Genomic DNA, 27,505 nt, shown 5'->3' on the forward strand with positions numbered 1-27,505 from the left:
AGTGCTGAGCCAGGGGAAGGGTCCCCCCCCTGGGGCTGGTGGCTGCCTTTGTGCCCAGGGCATGCTGCTGGCTCGGGTCAGCTGCTCCACCCGGATTCCCTGGTTCTTCTCTGCAAAGCTGTTTTCCAGTAGGTTGGCACCCAGGCTGTAGGGCATAGTTATTCCTCTCCAGGAGCAGGACTTTGCATTTTTCTTTGCTGAACTTCATGAGATCTACCTGCCCATTTCTCCAGGCCTTTTCCATATTTTTTTCTCGGCAGCAGGCCCACATTTTCTCTAGTCTTCTTTTTACTGCTCTATTGCTTGTAGAAGCACTTCTTGTCCCTTGCTGTTTTCAGCTCCAGGCAGGATTTGACCTTCCCAAGTCTGTCTTTGCACACTAGGGCAGTGTCTCTACATTTGTCCCTGCTCACCTGACCCCACTCCCACCTCTTGTGTGCATTCTTTTTATATTTGAGTATTGTCAAAATCTCCTTGTTGATCCATGTGGGTCTCCTGGTACCATTGCTTGATTTTCTGCAAATTGGCTCTATGATTCTTGAGCATGGTGGAGGTCATTCTTCAAAATGAGCAAACTCTCCTGTGCCAGTCTTCTCCCAAGGCCCAAATCCCATGGGTTTTTCTCAAGCTGGTCCCTGAATTCTGCTGTTGTGAATCCCAGACTTATGATCCCGCAACTTTCACTGTTTCCTTTGCCTTGGTTCACACTTAAGGCTTGGTTCCTGGCAACTTCCCTGGCTTAAGTGTCAGCAGTCTGCATTTATTGGAGGTGGCCAGGTCAGTGTTTTAATCTGAATTAGTGTTTGTATCAGATAGTCATACCTTGAGCGAACCAGACAGACCAGGTGTGGGTACATGCTAAGTATTCCTGCAGAAGGCTGATTTTTTTTTTTTTTTTTCATGTTCTTGACCTATATTTACTGATCCATCTATTCCTTATGTGTGTTGGTCTCATGTACCAGTGCTGGTACTGATACCATTAGTGTCTCCCACTCCAGTTGCTGGTCAGAGATTTACTTTAGGAAAAAATTTCCATGTAGTTAGATGCCACTAAAATTACTCCTTTTCTAGACCCTTTCTCGTTCCCTTAATGGGGCTTACATTTGCACAGTCTGGCCATACCCTGGATTGTTCTGACATCATGGTATAACCTGAAGCATTTCTTCGTGCTAAACCTGCCCTATCCTGCACGTATCTATAAAAGAAAAACTACACAACTAGCCTAGAAATTATATAGGCCATTCTGTTTGTTACAGCTCCAAAATCTCCTCAATATCCATGTGATCATTTATAGGTTTCATGTACCACGGGTACGGCCAAGGTATTATGGGATTCTGGCAAGTGATCTACCTGCTTTTTCAGGAGTGGCTTTCTCAGTGGAATTGATCCAACGCCTTTCCTCAAGTTCTGCATCTTCTCCCCCCACTCCATTATCTGTAAACAGTGGCTCCAGTTACCTGTAAGCAGTGGCTGTACCAGGTGATTTTAAAGGAGAGTGGATACACAGCTCTAAAATGCTGTACCTCAGACAGATCCTAGTTCGTATCAAGTATCCTGGTTATCACAGATGGTGAAATGCTGGCAAAAATGCTTGCAAAGTGATTTGGGAGGGCTCTGCTTGCTGTCAGTCACTACTGCCAAATTAGCTTAATTAAAACCAGCTGTGGGAAAGTGCTCTGCTGCAGCTGATAACTTTGTTTCCTACTCTGAAGTCTTGTGGGCCTGGGGCTGGTGATAGCGAGTTGCTCAGATGCAGTGAGGATCTTAAAGTGGTTGCAGTTCTCTTACATATGTACAATTTTGAAGTTGGCCCTAAATCCTGCTTTTGGCTTGTGTTTCTCCATATGGAGTCCTTGGCCTTGAGATGCTGAGGTTTGTGTATTGCCTTGAATAGCACCTACTGTGGTTAGTGTTGCCATTTCTTGATTCCGTTTGGGAGAGCTGGTGGCCATGTTTGTTTTAGTATGGTTTAAAAGGAATGTCAAGGTTATCCAGCCTGGGAAAGACACTCTTTCATTACAATTTAAAAACTTTATAAAACCCAAGAACCTCTTCCTCTACAACCAGTCCTTGACTTTATAACCCAACAGCTTAAGCCGTTCAACACAGTTTGCCTTTTCTGAGTGACCAGCAGCCCTTTGTGTTTTGTGAACTGCTGTCTCAGGCTTCTGCAATATTCTTTATTTATAGAATGCCCTACTCATTGCTATCTCCCTTTCCTTAATCCTCTCCTCTCTTTCCCTATCATCTGCTCAGTTGTGCAGGCAATTTCATAGTCAAATTTAGGGCCAAAAAATTGCCAAAATTGATGACTTGTCACAAATCAAGAAAAGGCCTTTTTCCATTTCTGAGTTGATCCCAGACCTGCCAACATCAAGCTGTTGGGTTTTTTTGCCAGTCAAAAGAAGTTGTGTTAGATGAGGCAGCTGTTTTAGAATAAGGTTAATAAAATGACTGTTGCCTTTTATAAGGAGTTCTGCTAGTGGAGTAATCCAGAATTGGTGAAACTCTAAAATTTGTGAATCCCAGTGAGCCTGTGAAATCCTGGCTGGAAGCACACATTGGCAGGTGGCTGGAAATGCTAATAAGGAATGGAGTCTGTTGTGGAAGTTTTGTCTTTCTGAGATTACAGTAGATTTTCTTTGTGGAAATTGACTTAGAAAGGGAGTTGTTCTTGGCATCTCTCAATTTCTGAAGTTTCAACTTTTAGTGAAGTAGAGTTGGCAGTTTCACAGGATCTTCAACAACAACAAAAAAATCGATGCTTCAGTGATGCTGCTGTATTGGATGCTGGATTACTGTTTTTAAGCAAGCTTATCCCTTGTCTCCATATTTTCATTAAAGTAGTCCATTGATGTGGATTGGGGTTTTGGTTTTTTCTTCCGTCTGTTTTTGGGGTGGGTTTTCTTGTTTAGTTTTGTTTTCCAGAGGCATTTTGATTGCTTGTTGCAAAGATGCAAGAGACTTTGTGGCTTTCCTGGGTTCTCTGGTATTTTACTGCCTATTCCAGTTTTGCACACAAGCTTTGTAACCTTCAGTCTGGCTGACAAGGATCTTTTTCATAGAATTGATCCATGGACAGTAAAAGTTTTTGTAGCTGGAGGTGACATTGGCATTTTTTATGTCCTTTTCCCACTTAGAAGAGTGGCTTCTGACTTTTAGTCACTGCTGACTTGGAAGCTACCCTATGAGTTATTTTTTTTAAAAAGGCTGAAACACTTCAGGGAGATGCTCAACAGTTTAATTCCATTGATCCTAGACTGCAACCAATGTTTCTTCTTATTTAACCTTCTGGGTGCCTTGGAATTATTTTAATGCTTTATTTGGTTGGTTGCTTTTTTTTCTTTCCCTCACTGGCTTGTTTCTCTGCCAAGTGCTAATTTAAAGGGATTCATTGTATTTTTCTATGTGGTGTGATAGGAGGAACACTGTTCCTTAGATTGTCTCCAGCTGTATTTGTCCAGGGGCTGAGTGGTGTGTGTGGTGATCAACTTCCACTCCTGCAGCTGCTATTTCAGTAAGTTTTTCATTGTCCTGCAATTTCTGCACATGGAAATGAGGCACTACTGACAGTATTTAGTGCATCCCTGGGTTATTTTTCTTATGTTTTGATGAACTCTTTTATTAAAAATTAAAATCAAACACTTCTGTAAAATAAAATAATAGGAAATGAGAATATAGGCACTGTTCAGTTACTGTGGTTCTTGTTTTGGAGCTTTTTATGGTTTTTTTTTTCCTCTGAGTATGGGCGCTTTCGTAGTCAAGCAGATACTCTGGGAACACCTTTATTTCAGATTTGCTTGTGTCAGTGTTTGGTTTAGGATGTGAAGGCTTTTGTGTAGACATAATGTCCTTTTTAGACCAGTTAGTGTGTCAGTAAGGTAAAGACAAATTGTTCCCCAAGCCGTCAGCTTGAGAAGAACTTATGCTCCGTATCTCTGAGTCTGTCTGCTACCTATAAAATCACAAATTGTGTAGGATCTCTCAAATCAAAATTTTCATTTGGAAGTCTCAGCCTGTTTTGGAAACTTACTAAGTTGTAGGATTTGATGGGCCAGAAATCTTTTCAAATTTTGAAATCAGTTGTGGCAATGCTGGTAAAAGTTAAACAAATTCCCACAAACTTCCCCCTGGCCCCAAAGTACAAAATACATGAGTGAAAAATGGATCCAGCAGACTTTCTGTTCAACATCACCTTTCATGTTTATAAATTATCTAGATCCTTGCTATGCAAAAGAAATTCAAGTGTGGTCATTTTCTGGACAAGATGCATCTAAAACACTTGTATTCAGGAGATGTTTTAGGTTCATACCTCATACCTTAGTCCTTCCTGTAATTTGTTTGTGCTCCAGGCAGAGTCAGGAGAAATGACAAATCTTACTGTAAAAGCTCTACATAGGAGCTTGTTGGCAGTTATTCTCGTAGTTGGGCCAGATATTGCATGCTTTAAGGTTTTGGGAAACTATTGATCACTGGCTAAATATCTTAAGTTGTAGATCATTTTCAAAGAAACTCAAGAATGTGAATTTCCTGATGGAAGTATTTGTACTTCTGCTTTTGAGAAAGAGAGGGTTCCTGAGAGTTAGCTTGGAAAAGGAAAAGGTTTTTTCATGTGAGGGAAAGGGAGGAAAAAATAGTTGAGTTGCTCAATAGGCATAAAACCAAGACCAGTCTATAAAATAGTTGTTGTCCTGATTGTCATTAATTGTGTGCAGGTATCTTCATTTATGTAAACCAGAAAGTAGTGCGCATCAGCCTTTCAGAGTTCTCTGACAGTTGTGTGAGTATATGTAAGTTTGAGACACAAACTGTGTTTTATTAAGGTAAAAGCCCATGTCCATATTTAGAAAAAATGCTACAAGACTAAAGCAATTTATTTCAAATTATAAATGCTTTGTGTTTTATAGTATCTAAGCTAACAATATATGCTTTTTGTGCAATATGAAAATACAGAATTAATTTTCTCTGTGCTGTGTAATTCCCCAACTGCCAGTACCTATTTTCTGTCTTGCCACATAGATTATTATCTTCAAAGAGAGAAATTACACTGCTTTGTAATTTATTGCATGATGTTCTATGGAATTTGGGAGTATGACTGACTTTTTGCTACAGTAATAATTGAAACCAAAATATGAGGCCTGTCTTAGGAGATAATGAACTCCTTAAAATGCTGAGAATCTGTTTGGGATTAGCTATAAAGGATTTCTCATAGTAAAGAAAAGAACTTCTTGGATACCAGCTTTATTGGCAGAGTTTGGCCTGGCTGTTTTTGTGACTTTATGATAGTTCCATACCTTCCCTGGAGTGCTCCTCAAAGCAAGTATATCTTCATTGAATGCCTGCAGCACCTTGATCTCACCTTGTCCTTTGTCTCTGGGAACTGTTCACCTCCCTTCTGCAAAGTGCAAGGGGAGAAGAAGGTGCTGTTGGCCTTCCCCTGGAACAGGAGCTGTGATGGACACGGAGGAGCTGCCTGTCCCTGATGCTCAGTAAGCACCATGCTGATCATGGCTCTGAGAAGTTATGTAGTAGATCCAAATAAATACTGATCTTATGAGCAAAACATACCAGCCCTTCCAGCCACCAAACAGTTATTTGGGCACTGCTGAAGACAATAGCAATGTAATATCCTTCTGAAGCATTTGCCAGCTGGCGCAGGACGCCACGTCTTTTTCATTCCATTCATTCATTGCAGAATAAAGAAAATTGGCATGCTCAAACCATTTTAAAAATACATCTGTTCAGAACATGAGTGTTGTTCACTTCATTTACCACTTCATAACAAACGTCCTGATGAGAAAGGAGTAATGCACAAAACAGCAAGTGTAAAAAGGTTGGTTAGGTTCCATGAAATTCATAAAAATTGCCTAAAGGAATATTACTACATCTCTCAAGTTCAGTATCACTAAGAGAGCTATATTTTCAATTAAATGACAGGAAATTGAGAGGTGATAGAGAATGACTTTTCTGTTTACAGTGTAACCAGTAGACCTTGATGCCACATTAAATTCTCCAGACAAGTGATAATACTTTGCTATATCCATTCTTAAATTTCAAGCCTTTTATCCAAGGGTCTTTGGAAAAAATCAGATTGTTTATTTTTATGGATGAGAAACAATTTAATCAAAGGACTTGTTCAGGGCTGCATGGGTTATAGCAAAATTACCCCTGTTGGCTGTGGCTTAGTTTGCAGAGGCTCACTGAGAGCCAGCTGTGCCTGCCCTCCCTGCAGCAGAGCTTGTGCTGAGCCTCAGTGCTCCGTGTCAGGTTTCCCGGTGTGGAAGCTGGCTGGCTCCAGGCTGAAGCACAGAAGGGACCTCATGTCTGCACAGAGTGGATGGCCAAGGAATCTGGGTTCAGATCTAAGCTTGGCTGTGAAGTCAGCTGTCAATAAAATGGGTCTTTTGGGTGAGCCACCAAAAATGGAGAGAGAACCTATGGGTCTTCAGTACTGTGTGCTTTGTAAATGGGAATGGTATTTCAAGAGATAGTGGCTAGAGCAACATGCAGAAACTTTTATTTGTACAGTGCATAACTGAATTACTGTTAAGAATGAGATATTTGCATTATTATGATATCTCTCAATGATGTGTGTTCTCAAATGAGGATGAATCTTCCCTCACAGGTACATTATTTGAAACAAGCTTTGTCCTGTTCCCACATCTCCATACCAAAATAAGTATAGCCAGGTGGCACACAGGACAGGCATTCAAATTTAGTGTAGCCCTGTTTTAAGACAATTTATTAAACCCAGAGTTTATTGGAAATGTTCTTTACAATCAGATGTTTCCTGTTGCTGAAGATGTGTCCTGTTGCTGAGTGACTTTTCCCACAAAGGGACTAAGTTTTGAACTTTGAACCTGGATCTCCTATCAGCTGCAGACAGCACTGGACTCAAACTCTGCATGTGTTTTGCTTGCCAAAACTTGCAGTCCCTTTATTTGCTATTTGCTCTCACATCTGGGATTAGCAAGTGTGCCTGTGCTCTGTGTGTGTGATCTTTATATATAATTTCTCGTCTTAGATATTGAAAATGTTAGAACTATGCTGCTCAAACAATACACTTGAGATCATAACTCCTTGTGGTGTCTAAACACAGGAGCAGTACTGATTGTTCTTGACAGAGTGCATGTGTAGGAGCTGAGATTATCAGTAAGAGTGGTATGATATGTGTTTCCTTTGACCTTCACTGACACTGTGAAGGGGAGCTTAGGTGATGTCTTACAATTAGTGCCTTGAGTTTTAAATGATGAATATGAGTCATTTGGAACATCCTTGAACTGTGGTACAGAAGATGTTATTATAGTGACCAGTGCCCTTACCACAGAGCCGTCTCACTGTGCTCAGAAAAGAAGGTGTCAAGTAGGAAAATCTTTGGCACTATAGAAGAAAGAGCTTAGTAAAGCAAAATAGACCAAGCTGGGGGAATGGGGACCAACATTAATGCAAAAGTAGGATACTTAATAAGTTAGTCAGATGGCATTTATCATTAAACTCAGTAAATTACTTAGCCCTTCCCTAAATCCATCTTCAGCATGCAAAACAATGTGTTAGGAAGTGAAGGTTGCCTTGTCAAGGAATTTTTAAGTGCAGGCAGTTATGTTTTACTGAATCTGAGGAAGGATATTCATACTTTAGATATCTAAGTGAGATCTCTAAGACAGAAATGAAATTATTCAGTTCTTTGGATATAAGTATTATTCAGTATGATGCAGAGTCATCATAAGATAGGGTCTTATTAAAAATATTTTTTCTTTGGGGCAGGAGATGTTCTAAGATCTTCTTGCCAAATGAATCTCAACAGTAGAATGTGTTTGAGAGTGCTTTTGTATGCTTCATTTCCTGACTAGGTGAAACAAGAATAGTTTTTTGTGTTATTGATCTCTTTGTCAGCAAGTTATGAAGAGCTTCAGTCATTAAATATTCCTTCTCTGGTATGCCACATTCCAGAATATTGATCTCAAATAGAAAATAAATTTTGATGTCTCTTGGGATGTTTGATCCTATACTTTTCAGTACTCAGCAGAAAAAAAGGAGACAGATGAATTGCAGACCCTTAAGAATGTTCTTCTAATTCTGTGATAAAAATGAAGCACCTCATTTTTTTCTTTTCATTCTGACTCTGAATCAAAATTTTGTTGGGTAATACTGCAGTTGCCATCCCCAGGCCAGCTGATGCAGCTCTGCAGGATATCTGGTCTCTGATCAAGCTCTGGAGGTATAAATTACATTATTAAGTACAGGTTGTAGTTCTCCATCGGCGTATCTGGAGAACAGGGATGTATGGAATGAGAGACATTGATTATGCATGTAAGAAAGCAATGCAGACCTCAGAGCTTGAACATCTGAGTAAGGATGTGCCAAATCATAGCCTTATGTTGTGATGTGTTCTTGTATTCCCTGTTTGGCTTGGCCTGTGGTGTGTATTGCTGTAATGGTATGTGGTACTGAGGCTGTGTTAAGCCTTTATTATTAAACTCTTATAATTCCAGTGGGACTGACAGTTTGTGGTTTCTCAGGACCACTTCCAAAGCAGCACACAATCATCTTGTTTTTCATGGGGAAGTTATTTTATTGCTGAAGTCTGGTTTTGCATTTCATTTTTTTTCTTTAAAAAAACCCGAAACAATCCTCCCCTCCCCCCCCCCCCCCCCCCCCAAAAAAAAAAAAAAGAGAAGTTATTGGTTCAGCTTCTTTGGTTTCCAATAGGTTGAAACAAATATCTACAAATCCTTGCAGGAAGAATCTGTAGAAAGCAATAAAAGGTTAGTGGCTTCTCAGAGGGACTTACTATAAAAATCTTAACTGAAATATTGAAACAGCACTTAGGTAAACATACAGTTTATGTACAGTTCTTGTTTGAATGTGGATTATATTTGCAGTTCTCATTATGTGTTGTCACTGCTTGTGTTTTAGTTTGTATATTGCATCTTCTTCAATTATGAAATCAAAGTAAGGATAGTATTTGTGTTGGAAATGAATCCATTGTTCTCCTGCAAATTATTTTAAGAACTTGACACAATTGGGCTTTTAAGAGCTCTTTCCATACATCTCTTCAGTGCAGTACCCATGGTAAATGATTGTCCAGTGATGTGCATAGAGTATGAAACTTCAGATGTTTTTCAGCATGACTTTGTTTGTCTCCTACAAATCTGCAGTTTGTTGGTGAGGATCATCACTCCTTTGTGAAGATCCAAATCTTCGTTTATTTTTCTGTTCAGAAACCAGAGTACTGGAAAAGATACAGCAATGTGTTATGAGTAGCAGTTAAATACTAGGCTGGTGTCCAGAAATGCCCTGAGCTAAGGTGCACAATATATGCAGCAAGATGGATGATTTAATTTGTCTGTCTTGGGGACAGGGGAGTGTGGTGCACAGTTATCCAGGCCCTGAGAAAGGTAAGGGGTTAGCAACACTTGGACGTGCGTCCCTTGCCTTGAAATACAATCAGTCCACATACCTGGATGTCTTAGCTGGAGTGTGGTGTAAGTGTGGCAATAAATGTAGCCATCACAGATTAGCTTGCAGGTGGGTTTTTTTTGAGGTTTGGGTTTTGGTTTTGTTTTTATTTTACTACAGAATAGATCTGTGCAAGTCCAGTTGTGTTCCTTTGAAGGTACATTCAGCTCTGGGTCCTGTATGGAGCATTGTTGGAAATGAGTTTAAATTTGTTCCCAGAGCAGCATTGAGGGTCTTGGCAGAGTCTGTCTTCGAGCTCCTTTTTCCTGAATGAAATGGGACTCTTGTGTTGGTTCCACAGCAGTGGAGCAGGGTCTCATACAACACTCCTCCACACTCCAAAGGGGCTGTGGTGAGTGCATTCAGGTAACCCTGCACAGCACTGTTTTGTGGGGGATGATGGAGCACATTTGTACATTGGTCCAATTTGTGATGCTCTAACTGGATGGTGAGAGTGAGGGGAAAGTGACCCAGAGCATAAGTCCCAATGCAATTTTGGATTAAGTTGACACAAAGTGACCCAAAGCAACTTTGCAATCTGGCTGGTGAGGTCTCAGCCATCATTATTCCTGGCACTGAGTGCCTTCTAAATTGAGTGAGTACTTGTGCTGTCTTTGCTTCTTCTGATGGATTGGATAAGATCCAGAATTACATTTGGATTTTGCTATATCGTGTTGTTTTGGGGTTTTTTTCCTTTTCTTTTTTAAGCTGCTAGAGCCACTGAAAAAAAGATTGTAGTTAACATGAAAACAGATGTAAAAGACTGGCACTGTGGCATGTGCAGCCTTAAGCTGTACATATTGGCAAGTTACTGTGTGTCAGATTTCATGATTTAGGCATAAAGGCGGCCCTTCAGTTAAGGCAGGAGGACAAAAATTTAAGCTTATTTATGGAAATAGGTATCTGAAAGGTTGGGGACTGTTCCTTCAGGCACAAACATTTCCTGGCACCTAAGGCAAGAGTGCATGTAAGTGGGTATGTTTTACATTGTATCTTAATGAGTTTTGAAAGATAAAGCCTTTGAAGATCGCCTTTGGAAGGTAGAGCACACTGGGGCTTGGGGAAAGGCACTGGGCACAGACAGAGCTGCTACTTTGTCTCAGCAAAAAAGACCCCCTAGAAAGTCAGGGAGATTTTGAACTGAGCGATGACTGGAAGAGATTTGAAAATGGAAGCAAAGAAACTTTTCTTCTTGGGTTCTGTGAAGCAGAACTCAGTGTATTTGCAAGTAAATCTGGCTTGCTTCAAAGAAACGTTTATCTCCATCAACTTCTGACAGAAATAACCTGTAGCTCTGAGTTTGGATGTGAGTAGCTTTTTGGGGTAGAAGAAAGGTGACGTATTATTATTTTCTCAGCCTTCTTCAGGTTTATAGTTTATTCACTTTTGGAATGCTAATACCAGAAATAAACACAGCGTTTTAATAAAGATCCATATTTAGTAAAATTACTCCTGGAGGTCGAGGAAAAGTTGACTATAATTCAGGTTATTCACAGTGAATTTGATTAGTTGAAACTAATAGTAGCATGAAGGACTGGATTGGAAAAGGAAGCTCTTAATCTGCTTGTAAATTGTTTTTTTTATATGAGGAAGATAATGTTCTCAGTTAGGGGAATGAAACATGATACTATTTTGTGGGTTGCAATAATGTTATTAATTTGGTGCTTGCAGTGCTTTTCAGGCATTTTTAGATAAATCCTAATATTTTCATGTGCAGTGTTTGAATGCAAAATATATTTCAGGAAAATTAACAACTTTTAAATTTGACATTAACTACAAAGCAGTACTTTATGTTGATAAAAATCTCAACAGTTTTTTTAAAAGTAGAACCCCACAGAGATACTTTAAAATTGATGACAAATGAAGTTATTGTAGTTAAAATGAATTAAACTCCTTGCTATTTAGAATAATATAATAATGTCTGAATTTTATTCCCAAAAGAGGAAATACAGTTGTTAAGTCCAGATGGATTTTTATTTTTGTTGGAGTAAGTTTTGAGACTAGTAATATCTTCTTTTTAATTTTTTTCATATTACTACCATAGTGCTGGATCCGAGACAGCACAGACCTTCTTTTTCTAAATTCTTTTAAGCCCAGTCAAATTAACAGTCCTTTATTAAAACAACAGTGTTTATTTTGAAAATTAGCAGTTTCTTATTGCATTTTTAAGAGTTGGAACATAAACACCAGGATAATGTAAAATATAGAGAAACCAAGGGCTCAGTCCTGTCAAGTTATTTTCAGCTCTAACACGGTAACTGCCTCTGACTATAGCCTGCCTAAATTTCAAGCGATGCAGCAGGAGGTTAAGCTCTTCAGCAGACTAAGTCTTCTTGTGCTTGATCTTTTTGCCTTGCACTGAGGGCTTGCATCTTGGCAACCTTTGTGGTGCTGCAAAGGATGTGTGATGAGTTGATCGCATCTGAAACCTGAGTGACAAAGAGAAATGTCAAAGGATTCAGTCCATTTGTTTAGGTGAAGATGAGAGGCAGTTCAGCTATTTTTGTGTCAGTTTAAAGCTTCTCAGGCCATAAAATTATTAATCCTATAGTGCTGGTTTGTTCTTTTCTGTGTTTTGCCCATTGGCAAATTGTCTCTAAGTTCTGGGCCCTATTTTGCTCCACTGGTAGGGGAATAGAATTTGGTCATCTTTCTCCTTCACTCAGGACTTCCATGAAAATAGATGGGAAACCAGGAGGGTTACTACCAAAATAAATCTTGGTTTGTCTCAAATAAGCATAAAGCTGGGGGAAATTTATTATTTTATTATTAAAAAAATAAATTTATTATTTTTGAATATTATTGAGCATAACATAATGCATCTCCACTTGGAACAGATTATCAAATAATTACCGATGCTTTTGCAAACAAATTCTAGGTTGGAAGGGTCCTATGTGAGGAAAATGAATGACTTATAAAGGGGTCTGGATCATGGGGTGAGCTGAGTGCAAGCAGGCACTAAGAGTTTCTATGTGGCCAAATTTTAAATTGCATATATAAAAACTATGGTCTTTAAACCACAGTTGAAGCAAAGGGTGCCCCATCATATGAAGCAGTGATTAAAAGTGTCAGGCATTAACTGGTGAGCAAGAATTGCCACTGCAGTCATGGATAAAAGCTTTGTTGTGATTCCCAGATACAAAAATAAAAGGGTATCAAGTAGAGAGGTTATATTTTCTTGATGCTTGGCGCATGTGTTGCATATAGTGCAAAGGTGAAAAGATATTGATGAATTGAAATGCATTGAGTTGGAAGTCACTCCTGTGAGTAAAGATGTGGGGAATGTGGTGAGCATGGAGTACAAGGAGCACAAAGTGCTTGGCTTAGCAAACCAAATGTCAGGGAAGAACTGATCATAACAGGCGAGTCCTCTAAGTGGGGACAAAATATTGGGAATACATTTGATAAGAAAAAACTCTCTAGGCCAGTAGTTGAAGCATGTTATGATTCAGTTGACCAAGCTTATTAGACATAAAATTAAATTATTTTCAATGAATTGTGGCTACTTCATTGGTTAACAGCACTGTGATTTACTGCATACTGCGTTGTTCTACCTTTGCTAGGTGCCTGGTCTTTTTTCTGGTTGGTGAAGAAGTTGTTCTGCTTCCTGCCAGAAGGGAGCACAAGGAATTACTTAAGCAAAATAACAAAAAAATGTTACAGCAAGAAATGCTGCTGAAAAAAAGGGGAAAATGAACTTGTACTCTTGTGTTACAGATTCAGTGGTTCTTTCCTTTGACTCCGTTGGACATACAATAGGCTCAGGTACAACATTGCCTTCTTCTCTATCTCCCACCTCATGACAAGGCTTCTACTTAATTGGACATGGTAGCCATGTTGGGAGGCAGGACACTGAGTGAGACTTCTGTGGTAATCAACCACCTAGCCAAAGAGTAAATAGGTCCTTTCCTAAGTGCAGTGGGAGTTTTAAGAGCCTTAGTACGACACAAGGATTAACCTGCGGGACTCTTCCCTTACCCAGCGAGGAAATGACCTGGACATGTGTTGATGATGCAGTTTGTGCTCCTCTTCTCATGTGAAAGGCATTAAGATGATGTCACCTACCAGCTGAAGAAAAACTGTTTCATGCTACTAGGATAGTTTCCCAGCTAAACAAACAGTTGAGTTATTTGGGGAAAAACATGAGGAATGCTTCCAGGAAGGAGAAGACGAAAGAGTCATAACTAAACCAATAGGGCTGGAAACTTTTTTTGGGTGGAGATTGACCAGCATTATTGAATCCCAGGGCAAATCCTTCCCAATCTCATTTTGTTTGGAACCTAAGCGTGACCTACAATGAAACTGAACCAGAAATTAAAAATTCTTTTGTGCTGGGAGCACTTCACTGGATCAGTAACTCTCCATTTGGCTGTGTGTAATGTGCAAGCTGCAGCCATGACACACCATAGTGAGCATAATACTTGATGAAATTCAGTTTATGGTGTGTATATAATGATATATGAAGTGCAAGGGAAAGACTAAGAATTGCTCCTATAACTTTAAACCCCTTAACACTTAAAAGATGGGGATATTTATTGTCTTCCATAAAAGACAAAACCTTCACTTGGATTTTTTTTATCTTGCTTGCCAGCCTTTCCTCTTAGGTTGATAGGGGAAACATGCTGCCTTCCAACATAGCACCTGTCTTCTGCCTGCACTCTTTGAAAGAGAGCCTGCTGCCTGACACTAACATTGAAGCTTGAACACACATCTGATTTACTAACCCCTCAACTAGTGGTAGTAACTTACCTTGTTTAAAACACCTCAAACTTTTTCTACTCTCCCTGTATCTCCTCTAAAACTTCTGTCTGGAAATAGATCTAATCTTAGTGCATGATCTGATGTGGGAGTATCTCTAGGGTGCCAAATGGATATGTTGTTGTGTATATGGGGGAAAGAAACCCCCTATTAATTCTCTCTTACTAATTAATATGTCATAACTGAAGTGTGTTGTTGCCTGTGTCCTGTATTGGGTGGTGGTCTCTTCAGTCTGCAGAAGTAGGGAGGAAGTTGCATAGGTTTGAGATACCCTTGCTTGAATTTTAACCACAGATTTTGTATCTGTGGAGTTAACCATAAATGTTTCCACCAAATGGAAAGTAAATTTAGTGATGAAAAACAGTTCAACTGCTCTGTGTCTTTTGGAGTTCTGTTAATATGGAGGGTGGGAGACAGGCTCATGTGAGCCATGCACTGCCTGGGTCTGTTTTAAAAGAACTGGTCTTTGTTCTGCTTGTGTTTTGCAACTCAAGCTTGGATTGGTTAGGATTTGAGACAGTAAGGCTTGATCTTTTGTAAACCCTTTCACTGCAACAAGACTGACTTCCTTCATTGAAGAGATGTGAAGAAAACTCATATATTTGAGAAAGGAGGCTCAGAAATGCCCAAGAAAGCTGTATGTTTATTGGTCTTGTGTTTAGTACTTTGCACTTACTGTGCTGCAAGGTTGACCTTGCTCTGAACTGGTATGTTAAATAAGATGTCAAGATGTGTGGTATCTGTCCAACTGAGGGATAGCTTTCCTTGTTGAACAGGAAGGAGAGAGAGAAAAACTGTGGCTATTGTGATTCCGCTGTCCATCCCATCTCACCTTGCTGCAGACCCAGGAAAAGACAGAGCCCAGAAAGAACCCACAGAAACCATGGCAGCTCCAGGCCCAGCCATTCCCAGTAGGTGATGTTTCAGCTAAAGTTACATGCTTTGAAACATAAAATTACATATATATTTTTTTTTAATTAGTCAAAACCAGCTGAGAATAATAGTCTCCCTGTTAAGATTTCATGCTGCTTAAAACTGGTACTTATATTTGCATATTAAACAGCTTAGAAGTGCATTTTAGTACCTGTTAATCATGCCATGTGAAGGGCAATGTCTTGTTGCAGCTTCTGTATCATACTTGAATTGACTGTCCTTCTTAACTTTGTCCCACATGCAAGTCTCAGTTTTTAGAAATGCTGGAAATCTGTCCTTATGCAACTCAGATTAATGACACTGTCTAGGTTTTTCTGGATAAACTTTCTGAACTGAGTGTTCAGAAGCTCATCTGGCTATGGAGCTTTAAAGCTATGGAGCTTCATAGGAGATTATTGGGTAGAGGGCATGTGAGCCAAATGTGTTTTGAGTGAGGCTGAACCATGAGGTTCATGCTGTGGTCCAGCCTTCACAAGTCCAGATGTTTTTGTAATTCTCTTCATGGCTGTCTGTTCCCTTAAAAGATAAAGCTTGAGCAGCTGAGATAAGTGTTTGATGTTATGTCTAGGCCAGTGTTTCAGCTGAAACCATTTCAGAAAGAAGGGTGTCATGCTCTGAAGTTGGGGAAACAATCAGGATACAGGATGTTTGAGGAGACCTAGATTTCATTCACTTGCCATAGTCAGCTAGTGCTTCTTTTATTTTTTTCTTTCTTCTCTAGTTACTTTGTTTTACTTTGTTGCTACCAAATCAAACTTTGGACCTTGAAAGTTAGATTTATACCCCTGCTATTTTTGTTCAAGACTTTTTCCTACCTCCTGTGTCTGACAGCAAGCTAATTTTTTCTTCTCTAAGCCTTGGATAGGAGTGCACTGGATGTGCAAGTTTCCCAGATGCTACTGTGCTTGCTGAAAATACTGAATACCTTTGGGCTGTAGGTTATGCTCGTGTTTGATTGCAGTACTGACCACTGATTCATTGCAGATGTTCTCACTTGCAGGCTTAAAACGTGCTAGTTCCAACATTACAAGAGAGCAAGTGTTATCTAGGTCTTGCTCAAATTGTTTTAACTCTTGTATTAACTCAATACTTGTATTAACTCTTCTGGATTCCCAGACTTTGGTTTAGAGTAGCTATCTGCTGCAGCTCATGTGCTTGTGACAGCCCACATGTAAGACCATGCTTCCAAATGCTGAGTTCACCCTGATAGTGGAGTAATCATCTGAGAATTTAAATCTGTGCTTCTTTTGGAGTTTGCTCTTAGTGATTCCTTAAGTCAAAGTCCATAAAACATTTTGGGAAAAGCTGTGAGAACTATGAAGGAAACTTTCTCTGTTCCATACAGCTGCTGAAGATGCTCAGATAACCATTTTGTGAAGGATGAGAATAACCCTGTGTCTGTCCTACCAAATACAACTCCAGAGTGAATTTGGTGACTGCTTGCCTATGTTTTGGATGGAGGCCAGGAATAGAAATGTGTCTGAATGAGGTATCAAATCTATAGGGTAGTGATAGATTCCTAGCATAAGAGAAAAACATTGGTGACTTGCAGAAGATTCTTTGCTGTTTATTTGATTTCTCAATTATATTCTGATAGTACAAATGTCTACAGTTGCACACTCTGGTATTTCCTGGATTTTCAGGTCAGTGGTAATTAACTTTAGGCATTCTTAGTTTGAGGAAAGCAACTTTAATGCTTGGAGCTGATGTGGTTCTAGAGTGTTGGGGTTTTTCACCAAATTGCATTTCTGTCTTAGCACTATGTGATAACGATGTGAAAGGAGAGATGAACTTACTATGCTGTATATTTCTTCATTCCTGTAAGGCAGAAAGAAAAAAGGGAAATACATGTATTTTCTCTGTTGGTTTTAGTGGCTTTTTTTCTGCAGAAATGCTTTTTCCTTTTCATTCTTGATTAATGAAGTTCTACTTCATTCTTTATTTTTCTGAGTGTAGACTGTGGGAGCTGCTTGAATCTTTGCCAGTGACTGTCATGAAGCAGTTTCATAGTCTTTATGTGACTTTGCCAGTGTGTCCAGTATCATCATCTGTCTTATTAATGCTCTATTCCTCCAGTTGAAAATACAGCTGTGAATGATTTGAGGTGCAAATGTCAAGAAGTGGCTTAATGAATGCCTCAAATTAAAAATATTTCAATGTGATTTTTCTCTCTCATGTGACATCTCTGCATCAAATCAGCACATCTTGTAAGTCACTAAAAGCCAGTATAGATTACTGGTTTGTTAATATTGTTCTTGACTTTTATTAGGAAATACAATAAGCTTTATAGAATAAAGAGTATGTTGGGAGACTCAGTAGGGCAGCATTAACTCCATTTGCCAAGTGGACTCATAGCAGCAAATGGAACAACTGTTCAGCAAAGGCTGTAGTGTGGCTTGAAACAGATGACTTCCTGGCAAAAGTGAAAGGGCATATGCAGATCATAGGAGGAAATTTTTCATCTTCCTATCAGAGTCTTTCCTAAATTCAGCTTATAGCAGTCAGTTGCTTTTCTGCCATTGGAGGTAGCTATAGTTTTATTAGGATGTGCAGATGTAGACTGATGAGGTGAGCTTCTGGTGCTGGGCTGCACGGGCTGAGCACTTCTGCTCCTTCTGTGGATTGCTACAGAGCAGAGAAAGGCACCATGGACTGGGCTTTGTCTTACCAGTTTTCTTGGTGTTTTTCTTGATGTCACTTGGCAACCTGCAGAAAAAGGTTGGTAAATGCATATGCAAAAGCTTCAGTGCAGGTGAGAAGGAAACTGAAGCATAGACCTGCATGCAGTCCATGCAGGGCTGTGCTGAGAAGCTCAGGTGGCCTCAGCTGTACCCCTCCTGAACTTGCCTTTGCAGTCTTTTTTATTCCCTGGTTATTTAAATAGAAGATAATGTTTTCACCAGTAAATTCCTTCTCTGAAGAGGTTAAAGTGAAAATCCTAAGGAAAGGATGTAACATTAAGTCTTTGTTTATCCAGTACTTTGATTGTTACTCAGTAGTCCTGACTGCTATTTTTTTAACCTTGCAATAAAAGCTTTCTTTTGTCCTTTTCAGTTGATCCATTTAACATGACTTTTTTTCATTAATTCTTTCTTGTCTCTCGAGTTCTAGCAGAGTTATTTTACATTGGTGAACTTTTATAACTGTCCATATGTGTTTTCTTAGTCGAAGGTGAATGTGATGTGTTTGGCCTTTTTCATTGCAGAATAAGTTATTTTACTTGTGGCCTTTGCTGCAGATGTAGAACTTGCATGTGAATAGTGACCAGGGCTTGGCTCATATAGATCCTCAATTCTGCAGAGACCAAACTGCACTGGACAGGATGAAATATATCAGGGTGGTCTGAGCATCCTTGATAGGACTTCTGTCTCTTGAGAATCATACTGATTTCTTTGACAAACCCGAACATTTTGAATAAAATAGCAAAACTGAATCTTCTGCCTTCCGTCCTGTACTTGCAATTATCAGTTAAACACAGAGCTAGAACTGCATATAGCCTGTCTTTAAAAAAAAAAGGTTTAATTTTCTATTTCTGCTTCTTTATAGCTGTATTGGCTGCAGATACAAGAGGCAACTTGAATACTGGCTAGATACTGTACACTGGACTTTATGGCTTCCTGGGTGGTCTGCATGGAGTTTTCAGACATGAAACAATGCATCTCTCACTTGCAGCCTGGTAGCTGGATTTCTGTTGGATTCTTTGGAGGAATTTCCATGCTAATGCCAACATTGAATTTGGCACAGGATTTGCATAATTTGTAGAAATTGCTATGCTTGGCTCTATTTCTGTTCATGTAATCCCAATTACATGCTTTATTATGAAATAGTTGTCAGTTCTTAGATTCTAATTCAGTTCTGATCTTCCTGGAAATGTAGAAATGCATTTTGGTTTTGACCTAAGATGACCTCTTGTTCTTATAATGCAAGATGGTTCATGATGAAACTTCATTTCCCCTGTTCATTTCTGTGCTTCTGTGCACTGCTGTACCACCTTGTCAACTGAGATCTGTGGGTCCTTAGCACAGGTGATTGTGATCTTTAGAATGACTTGTGCTCTTCTAATAATGTTACTTTTATCCTTCATGGGACTTTCAGTCTTCTCTGAGCTGATAATATGAAGTTCTGTTCAGACTACTCCGTGATGTTCTTCCAGGGGATGCAAACTAAGTTCTTTATTACCTTTACTCATCTTTTGCCTTAAAAGCAGATCCTGTGCCACAGAGCCATAGAAGTGTCTGGTCTGGAAATTGGTGGGTCAGACATGGCCTGGGCTGGATCAGACCTACCAGCATGCTTAAATGTGAAGGGAGTTCTCCAGACTGTACTTGTGAGTGGCTTTGCATTGTCCTTCAGTGCAGAGACCCCTAAGGGTTGGGGTGCTGGGGGAAGATCATCATGATGATGTTGGTGGAGGCCAACATCAAACCACACTTAACATGGCCAGCTGGTCCAAGCTGATTTTTGGTGGAGAAGTCTTTTTACCTTATTCTCTCTGACTATTTTGTTCTATTTTCTCTAATATTCCAGCACTTCTTTATTCCACTACATGAAAAAGAGGAGAAATATTTCTGTATATCAAGTGGTTAACTTGGTGAGTAAGGCTTTAAACTAAGGTTATGGGAGGAGGAAGCAACCTGTAAGGGCACAGAGGGGTGGCATGAGTGCCAAGGCAGGCTATTGCCACCTCTATTTTCAATGGAGGAAAAGGTAGGAATGGGATTGCCCCTTTCTTGAGCTGTGAACTATGTGATCAGTTCAGTTCCTCTCCTGTAATTGTCACACCCTGACCAAACTGTATTTTAGAGTCAGTTGTACTTTGATTGTGTGGATCTGTGTTTCATCTTGTTTTAATTTAGACACATAACTCCAGACAAGGATTGACTTTTCCTGCAGCTAGGCTCTGTGTGTTTGGCTTTCTTCAGATATTTGGGACTTTATCTGTCTTTTGTGAATCCAGGCTACTTCCAGCCAGCATGTGGGCAGACTTTTGGCCCCTGTATTTGCAGTGATACAGGTAAATGACACTGGAAGTCTGTAGCAGGACTCCAATTTTACTAAAAAGGAAAATTACTTTGAATCTGTAATTTTGGAGGGTCCTAGTGTCTTTCCTGGGGAAACAGCATGTGATAGAGATTGATTTCTAAGCTAATAGTAATGCTGACTTCCAAAAGTGCCCATGAGAGTGAGATGGCCCATGGTGAGGGCAGCATTTCTCTGCCTGCAGTAGCTTGCACATCTCACCTGCCAACAAGAGGAAGGGGCGTGGATGCTTTTGGTTTGATGTTATAGCCTGAAACTGTACTCTAGACCCTACTGAAAATCAAGAACATACCCCTGCATCAGGCTTGAAACCAGAAATGTTGTTTTGTTTTGTAATACTTGTTTTTGGAGGTGCCTGTTGCAAGATAGTGCAAAGTAATTTCAGTGAACATGAAAACTTAAAGCCTAGGGAAGGTGAAACAGTTGTGACAAACAGAAGATGAATCTTGTGAAACACTGCAGTGGAGGTCTGTCCTTAGTGTTTAGCTCATGACTGTGTTCTGGTGCTTTGGTTGCAAAGCTGATAAAGTGCTGAGTTAATAGAAAGTCTAGGATGTTGTTGTACATGAGGTGATGTATCTCTTATTGCATTTCCTCTCTTTGTATTTCCTGTTGGGAAGAAGGCAGTGTTGGTTTGAATGAGATAAGACTGATGACAGATGGGTCAGTGGCTATAGATGGTTTTAAAAAAAGAGTTATTAAAAAAAATCTTTGTGGTTGTTTCCTTAGTACAGATGTTAGTTTTGGGAGTCTAAAGGGTTAATAAAAATTGAAGGCATTTTTCTTTTTCTGGAGTGGATACCTTCCTATGCACAATCCTACTGGCGGAGGAGGTGAGGTTGTACAGGACATAATTTCTTGTGGGAGGAATAAACTGGGAAGAAATTATGAGGAAAGCAGCACATGGGGGAAACAGAACTTGTCAGTATGTGAAGAGAGGAGGAGAGATGCACAGGTGGAGTGGGGATGGTGGGTGGCACTCGGGTGCTGGCAGGGAACAGACACTATGTGCCAATATCAAGCGTGCGTGTGTTCTGCAGCTTCTGTTACCTAAGTGATGTCAAATAGAATACTTGCCTTGGCTCAGGAATTAAACCCTAATGGGATTGAAACCAATGGCACAGTTTACATTGGCCAGTCTGGTGCAATCATTGTGTCTGAGGTACATGTTTAGGCTTGGCTGTTCTGCTGGTAAGTGAGAGTGAAAAGCTTGTGATCTTCAGAGGTAAACTACTGCACCAGAAATCCTAGGGTTGTCTCGTGAGAAAAGTAATCTTGTATTTCCAGTGAGGTCTTTCTAAAAGCTTATGAGCTTATGAGATTTTTTTTTTCTTGTTGTTTCTTTTAATCTCTGATTGAGTTATCTTTTACTTCTCTGTATTTTTTTTTATTGTATAGCTGTGAGACCCGGAGGTCCTCAGTGTGAGGAAGGCCCTGAGCTTAACCCAGAAGAAGAACACTGCACCTTTTCCTTGTGTATCTCATGTGAATTCTAATAGTTTTGATTTTTGTATCCAGTGTTTGATTTACAAGATCACAATATATTCAGGGATGCTGTATTTTGTACATGAGTTGCAGATGTTCTGAATGATTTTGTTTCTGTAGCTGTCCCCTGTTCATGGCATAAACTGACTTTGCAGTTTTATACTGGACAACACCTGAATTTTAAGCATTTTTGCCACTGTGAGTGGTGAAAACCTTTCTCTTGAAAAAGAGCTGCTTGATTATGAAGTTGTGGGTTGGAATAGACAAGGAATGAAGAAAAATTTCAAAGCTCTACACATCAGAACTTAGGAGGAATGTTTTTCATACAGTTTAGTGTCAAGATTATTTGTACAGCAAGCAGGAAAGCTTTGTTTATCACTGCCTAAGTGGTTTTAGTAATACTTTTTATCACTCTGGATAGCTTGCTTAATTCTGGTGATTTCTGAATTAATGGTTACCCATGTGTTCTCTTGCTGTGGTATTTCCTGGAGACTGAGAAATGTTAATTTAGGAATACTTTGGAGTAACAATAATCTGTTAACAGCTGCTATAAGGACTTGCTGCTGTTTGGTTTTGGTGCCTTTTGCAGAGGAGACTCTTGCAGCTTTTATGATATTGTGTCCTTTGCTTTTGTTTTCCAGAATATGACAAACTGGGCTTTCTCCTGAACCTGGACTCAAAATTGTAAGTAGAACAGTAGGATTCTTCTTCAGTTCTGTAGTTGCAGCTTTCTGTTGTAAGCAACTTTTATGTCACCTAGGCAGCTGGCTCACTAGACTCTACACTTCTTCCTGGGACAGCCAAGTCCTGCAGCAACCTGGCAATTACAGCTCCTTTCCTTGCACTGGGCTTTGCAGGCCAGCTTGGATTGTGGTTCACTGTCATTAATTCCTTAATAACTGATCAAGAGTCTATAAATACCCACTTGAAGCCACGACTGTCAGTCTGCTTTAGATATCCTTCTCTTAACCTTCCAAATGAAAAATGAATTACAGATGTGAAAGCAGAAGAAATGTGAATCTACAATTTGCTGGGATGCTTAAGAGTTTATATTTCCTTCCTACTTGTTCCTTTCAAAATGGATATTACTATTTTTGTTGATGAAATAGAGCGGAAGGAACCTCAGCACAAGGCAGGGACCTCTTGCTATGTCAGAAGGACGCTGCAGTGCTGAAGGATGAAGATGCTTCTCGTGCTTTTTGCCTTAAATCAGTCGAATTGAACCTGGGTTGCCGAACACTAGGGGTCAGTAGCCACCCTGTTTCTGGGGTCAGCAACCTGACGGAATTTTTTGGTATTGGGAGCAAAAACACTGCTAAAAGCCTTCTACTTAAAAGGGTCCAGAACCAATCTCGTGGCTTTGAATGACTTGAGAATGCATCCCCTGCACAGCATGTCATGTCAATATGAACCCCATTCTTAATGTTTTGAAAATATCATTGTACCTATAGGGTGAAACAATTCAGTTTAGTGATCATGAGCAGCCTGTGAGCTTCCATAATGGAATAAAAGCTCCTAAGTGTGTTGGGAATTGCTGCTTGCAGGAGATGAGAAAGTCTCTAGGTAGGAACTTCTTTTGCAGATGCAACTGGGTACATAAACTCAGTTGTATTAACATATGGCAAAAAGATTTCAGAATGCATATGAGAAAGAAGGAATATTGATTATTTGTTTATTAATTTTCCTCCAAAGGTTCTGTATCTTGTTCAGTGGTCAGGAAGGATAGCGTTGAGTGCATGAATAGCTCAAGGTTTCTTTCTACTCTCATTCAATGTAGTGTTCTACACAGTTTTTGTTGCATGCTTTCTGGAACCCATGCTGGTGGCATATTTACCCATTTTCTTTGTTAAATTTTCTGTGTTGGGACATTGTAGTGATTCAGGAACAATAGTGTGTGTACCCATAGATGAGATTCACTTGATACATTACCTTCAATTTATACATGTAGAAGTCAAAGCAAAAAGACAAATCCAAAATTGTGAAATGGGTAAAGTAACCTTTGAGTGAATGTCTGGGTGTTGGAGAGGGAAAATGTTTTTTAGCTTTTTAACTAGACTGATTGTTTTTTTCCAGGCTATTTCTGTGTATTTTGTAATGTCCAATTTATTGAACACGCCCACTGACTGTCCACACACAGTTGTCATCCCGGTCTGTGCTGCATCCAAACCACTGCTTCAGTCTTCCTCTTCCTTCTCCTTCTGCCTGCTCTGTCCCTTTCATTGTGCTTTTAGCAAATCCCTTGAGTCTTCTGTCCCCTCAGGCCTCTGTTCCATTCTTTTTCCCCTTCTTTGCTGATTTACCTGTTTGATTACAGCACTCCAAGGCACAGTCTGCTTTTTCTTATCCTTCAGCATGAGGCCAAGTGAGGTTTTTACCTGCTAGAGGGCTTCCAGAGCACTGATTTATTTTCTTAAAACCTACCCATTATAAACTCTCCATTGGTTTGATTAAAAAAAGATTTTGTTGACTATTTAAAAATATATATTCTAAATATCCATGTTTATTTTTCAAAGTCCTAGAGTTAACTTCTAGAAAGAGTTGTAACAAAATCAGCATGATTAAAATAAATACTAGAAGTTAGCTTAAGGAAAAAGAAAGCAAGTACTGTATGTAGGTGAAATAACTTCTTTTTTAACTGCAGCCATGTTAGGTGTTTATTTTTGGGGTTTTTTTTCCCTTTTCTTGTTGTGGTTGTTTATTTCTCTTGTTGTTTCTTCTCTAAAATTAAAGCTGATCCTGCTTTGAGAATAGAGCTGATGACCTGCAAACTTCACTTCTGGCCTGAATTATTCTGGATTTTTTTCTGTTCTTTCTTTTATTTCTTTTTAATAACACGGAAGACAGAAAATGGCTGAAAATACCAGATAATGTAAGAAATAAATTTGGGAAGAAAAATGGCTGATAGTGTAGAGGACTTAGCTACCATTCTACCAGTTCACCTTTGTTGGTCAGAAATTTTGTGGTACCAAATTTCTAAGTACAGTCTGAATTCAGTGGGACTTAGTGGTTAAAAATACTTGCTGTGACGGAGTCAAGATGGTACCATCACAGAAGCACTTTCTGGTTAAAAAAAAATGCTTAGAGTTGAAAGGGGTAATATGTTCTGCACTGATGACTTTACTGGCAGAAATAATTGAATTGTGTCTGTTGTTGTGATATAATCACTCTGGTGGAATCTTGCCATAAATCATAACTTTATAGAGTTCACTTAATTGACAGCATGTGAGAATCTTGTGTGACTTGAAGCACTTAGGGCAACAATTAGTTTTCTTTGCATTCTTTTTCTTAATCTTTCATTTGCTCAAAACCTGTTGCTGGCTGTGTCAGTTGATACCATTGAAACTAATGGCCCACAAGACTAACATTTTCTACAAAGGTAGATCTGCATTACACCTTAAGTGCTCTGACTTGCATTTTGGATGTCATACAAAGGAAAACATTTGACATAACTAAGTAGTAATGTGTCCATTTGCCTTTGCATCTTTGCTTTTTTTGTGCATTGCTACTTTAATGTCCTCTACCCTGCAGTTGTCCAGGGCCTTTATTCAGATATAGTACAGTCTGCTCTGGTTACAGGAGTGTAATGGTTTTGTTCTCCCTGAATTCATGGAAATGCTAATGAAACCAGATTTGTTCACTTTGGAAGGAATTCTGTCAGAAGCACTTGAGTAGTGTTTTCTGTGGGAGCTGAGAAATGCCTGGCTGTAATTAGGGAGGCTGGCATCGACAGGAATCTCACCTGTGAGGGGTGGCCACTTTTAAAGATGCTGTATGGAGGCTTCATGGAAATAACAGCTTCTGACCAGTCTTGTTGGAAAGAAGAATATTGAGGTGGAAGATGCCTGAGCCTGGGAAAGCTCTTCTTTAGAAAGTCTATCAGCTTTTAAAGGGCAGGATGGTATCCAGGTGGAGATTGTTAATGACACATAGGGTGAATGGAAAGCTGAGGACTTCCATACACAATGCAGTTTATGAATGAGTTGTTCCCTTAGTCAAAACAAGACCTAAGTCTCCTTAGGACCAGGTTAGTGAAAAAGATCTGTTGCAAGAGGAATTTATCTTTTAGTTATGTTTGTAATAGCCATAACATCTTTACCAGAATTAGAATATCAAAACAAAATATGCACTAAGTATAGAAACAGGCCAGTTGCATCTGTTTCTCCCTGCTAAAGAGTTTTCCCAAGCAGCAGGAACCTTTTTAAAACCTGTAAGGATAACATTTGCTGGTTGTGCAGAGAAAAATGCTTATACAAAAACTTTGATACAACTCACAGATTTTCATTCTCGGGGGGGGGGGGGGGGCAATAGTTCCTGAACAACTTAAGGCTATCAATCACTTTGGTGACTCAGCCAGTGGATTACTGGGTGCCACCAAACGCCAAGATTTGCAGTCACTTCTAACATCTGTGCTTGGCAACGAGTTGCATGCTTTTGTTATTATTAAATATTTATATTGTAGTAGTTCTTTGAGACTGGCCAGGTCTTAGAAACAAGAGTCTCATTCACTACAAATTCTGAATCATTCCCCAAGCAGAATCTATGTTTGCATTGAATTAAATGAGATTTCCAAAGGAGGATCATGAACGTGGAGTTAATTATAGACTGTATTTAAGGCTTATTAAGTGGGCCAAGCTGAAGGTTGTATTGTCATTCTTCTGTTACTTAGTACTCTCTGAATGCTTGGTTTAGTCACCTTAATGACTGCTTTGAGTCTGCCTTGCCTGATGGCAAGTGTAGGTTCACTTGTGTTGAGCATATGAAAAGTTCCTTTTTTGTGACCCATGTTATTTGGGGGCTCCTCCCTTGCATTGTGCTTCTGTGCCACCTTTCCTTCCTGCTCTGCTGGTGTGTCATTTCCTCAGTGGGATGGAAGCTTAGCGACTGCTTCTGCCCCTCTTTCAAACTCATCCTTCAGAAGCTACTTTCATAGAGACGTCAGCAGGTACAGTGGGCGTTTGATGCTTCCAACAGAGAAAAGTTCCCCTTAGGAACTTGGTAGATCTTTTGACCTTCCACCATAGTCAGTTCAAAACCTTGGGTGTCAAAATCTCACTTAATGAATGATGGAAAAATCTTACCAGGATTTGACTTTGGGGAAGAACCAGTCACTCATAAAGTTTAACAAATGTTAGGCGATACATGTGAGTTTCATGGAATCATTTTGCACTCAAAACAGGGGGTCTTATCATTTTCTTTCAAGGTAGGAATAGGAAAAAAAAAGTTGTTGCCCTTCTCAATTGGAAAAATGGTTATATGATCACTATAGTTAATCACAATAATATAATATTAACTTATATGAGTACACCCTATTAACTATATGATATATATTTTATATTGCGTACTTTGGGAATCTTTAGGCAGAATTTAACTAAAAGAAGGAATATTTTTCCAACAGGCTTTGTCTTTTGCTAGACATTTTGTAATGTTGTGTATTTACATATTTCTTCAGTATAGAATAGATTGGGAAAGTGCAACAAAGATTTTTTGAATATTCATGATGATTTCAATTTTGTATTGAAAAGAGAAAAAGAAAAGAAAAGAAAAGAGAAAAAAATTGTGTCTTGTGGGGGGGAAGGCAGAAATAACAACCTTCACCCTGCAAACTCAAATGAAACTTGATCTAGACTTTGAAAAAACCATAAAAATGGAGGGAGTTTGGGCTAGGGAAACACACAGATTGGGTTACTTATGTTTGTTGAAATTTCTTTACTTCAGAGCTTTAATAATGAAGAACTGAAACAGAGCCCCTTCCCCTCATTTTCTTTCTAGGCTGGGAGGCTGCTTTGAAACTGTTTGTGTCTTTGTGTGGTACTTTGCCATTAAACACTGT

At 39.4% G+C, this 27,505-nt stretch overlaps 1 protein-coding gene across 9 annotated transcripts in view; it reads left to right on the top strand.

Annotated features, from left to right (window-relative positions):
- ST3GAL3 (ST3 beta-galactoside alpha-2,3-sialyltransferase 3) overlaps positions 1–27,505 on the top strand; it is a 172,739-nt gene that overhangs the window by 26,636 nt on the left and 118,598 nt on the right. For 5 of the 9 annotated variants that reach the window (XM_071436548.1, XM_071436545.1, XM_071436544.1 and 2 more), the window contains exons 3-5: positions 13,177–13,224; positions 14,994–15,128; positions 22,317–22,359. The exons of 1 other annotated variant lie outside the window; for it this stretch is intronic. In XM_071436548.1, the coding sequence (XP_071292649.1) occupies positions 13,177–13,224; positions 14,994–15,128; positions 22,317–22,359 (226 nt within the window). The remainder of the gene's footprint in view (positions 1–13,176; positions 13,225–14,993; positions 15,129–22,316; positions 22,360–27,505) is intronic. 3 more of the 9 variants (XM_071436554.1, XM_071436552.1, XM_071436550.1) reach the window with 2 other exon arrangements.

Source organism: Agelaius tricolor, unplaced genomic scaffold, assembly GCF_023055355.1.
Source record: "Agelaius tricolor isolate 1412-34295 unplaced genomic scaffold, bAgeTri1.0.p SCAF_11, whole genome shotgun sequence".
In the NCBI taxonomy this organism is placed as follows: domain Eukaryota; kingdom Metazoa; phylum Chordata; class Aves; order Passeriformes; family Icteridae; genus Agelaius; species Agelaius tricolor.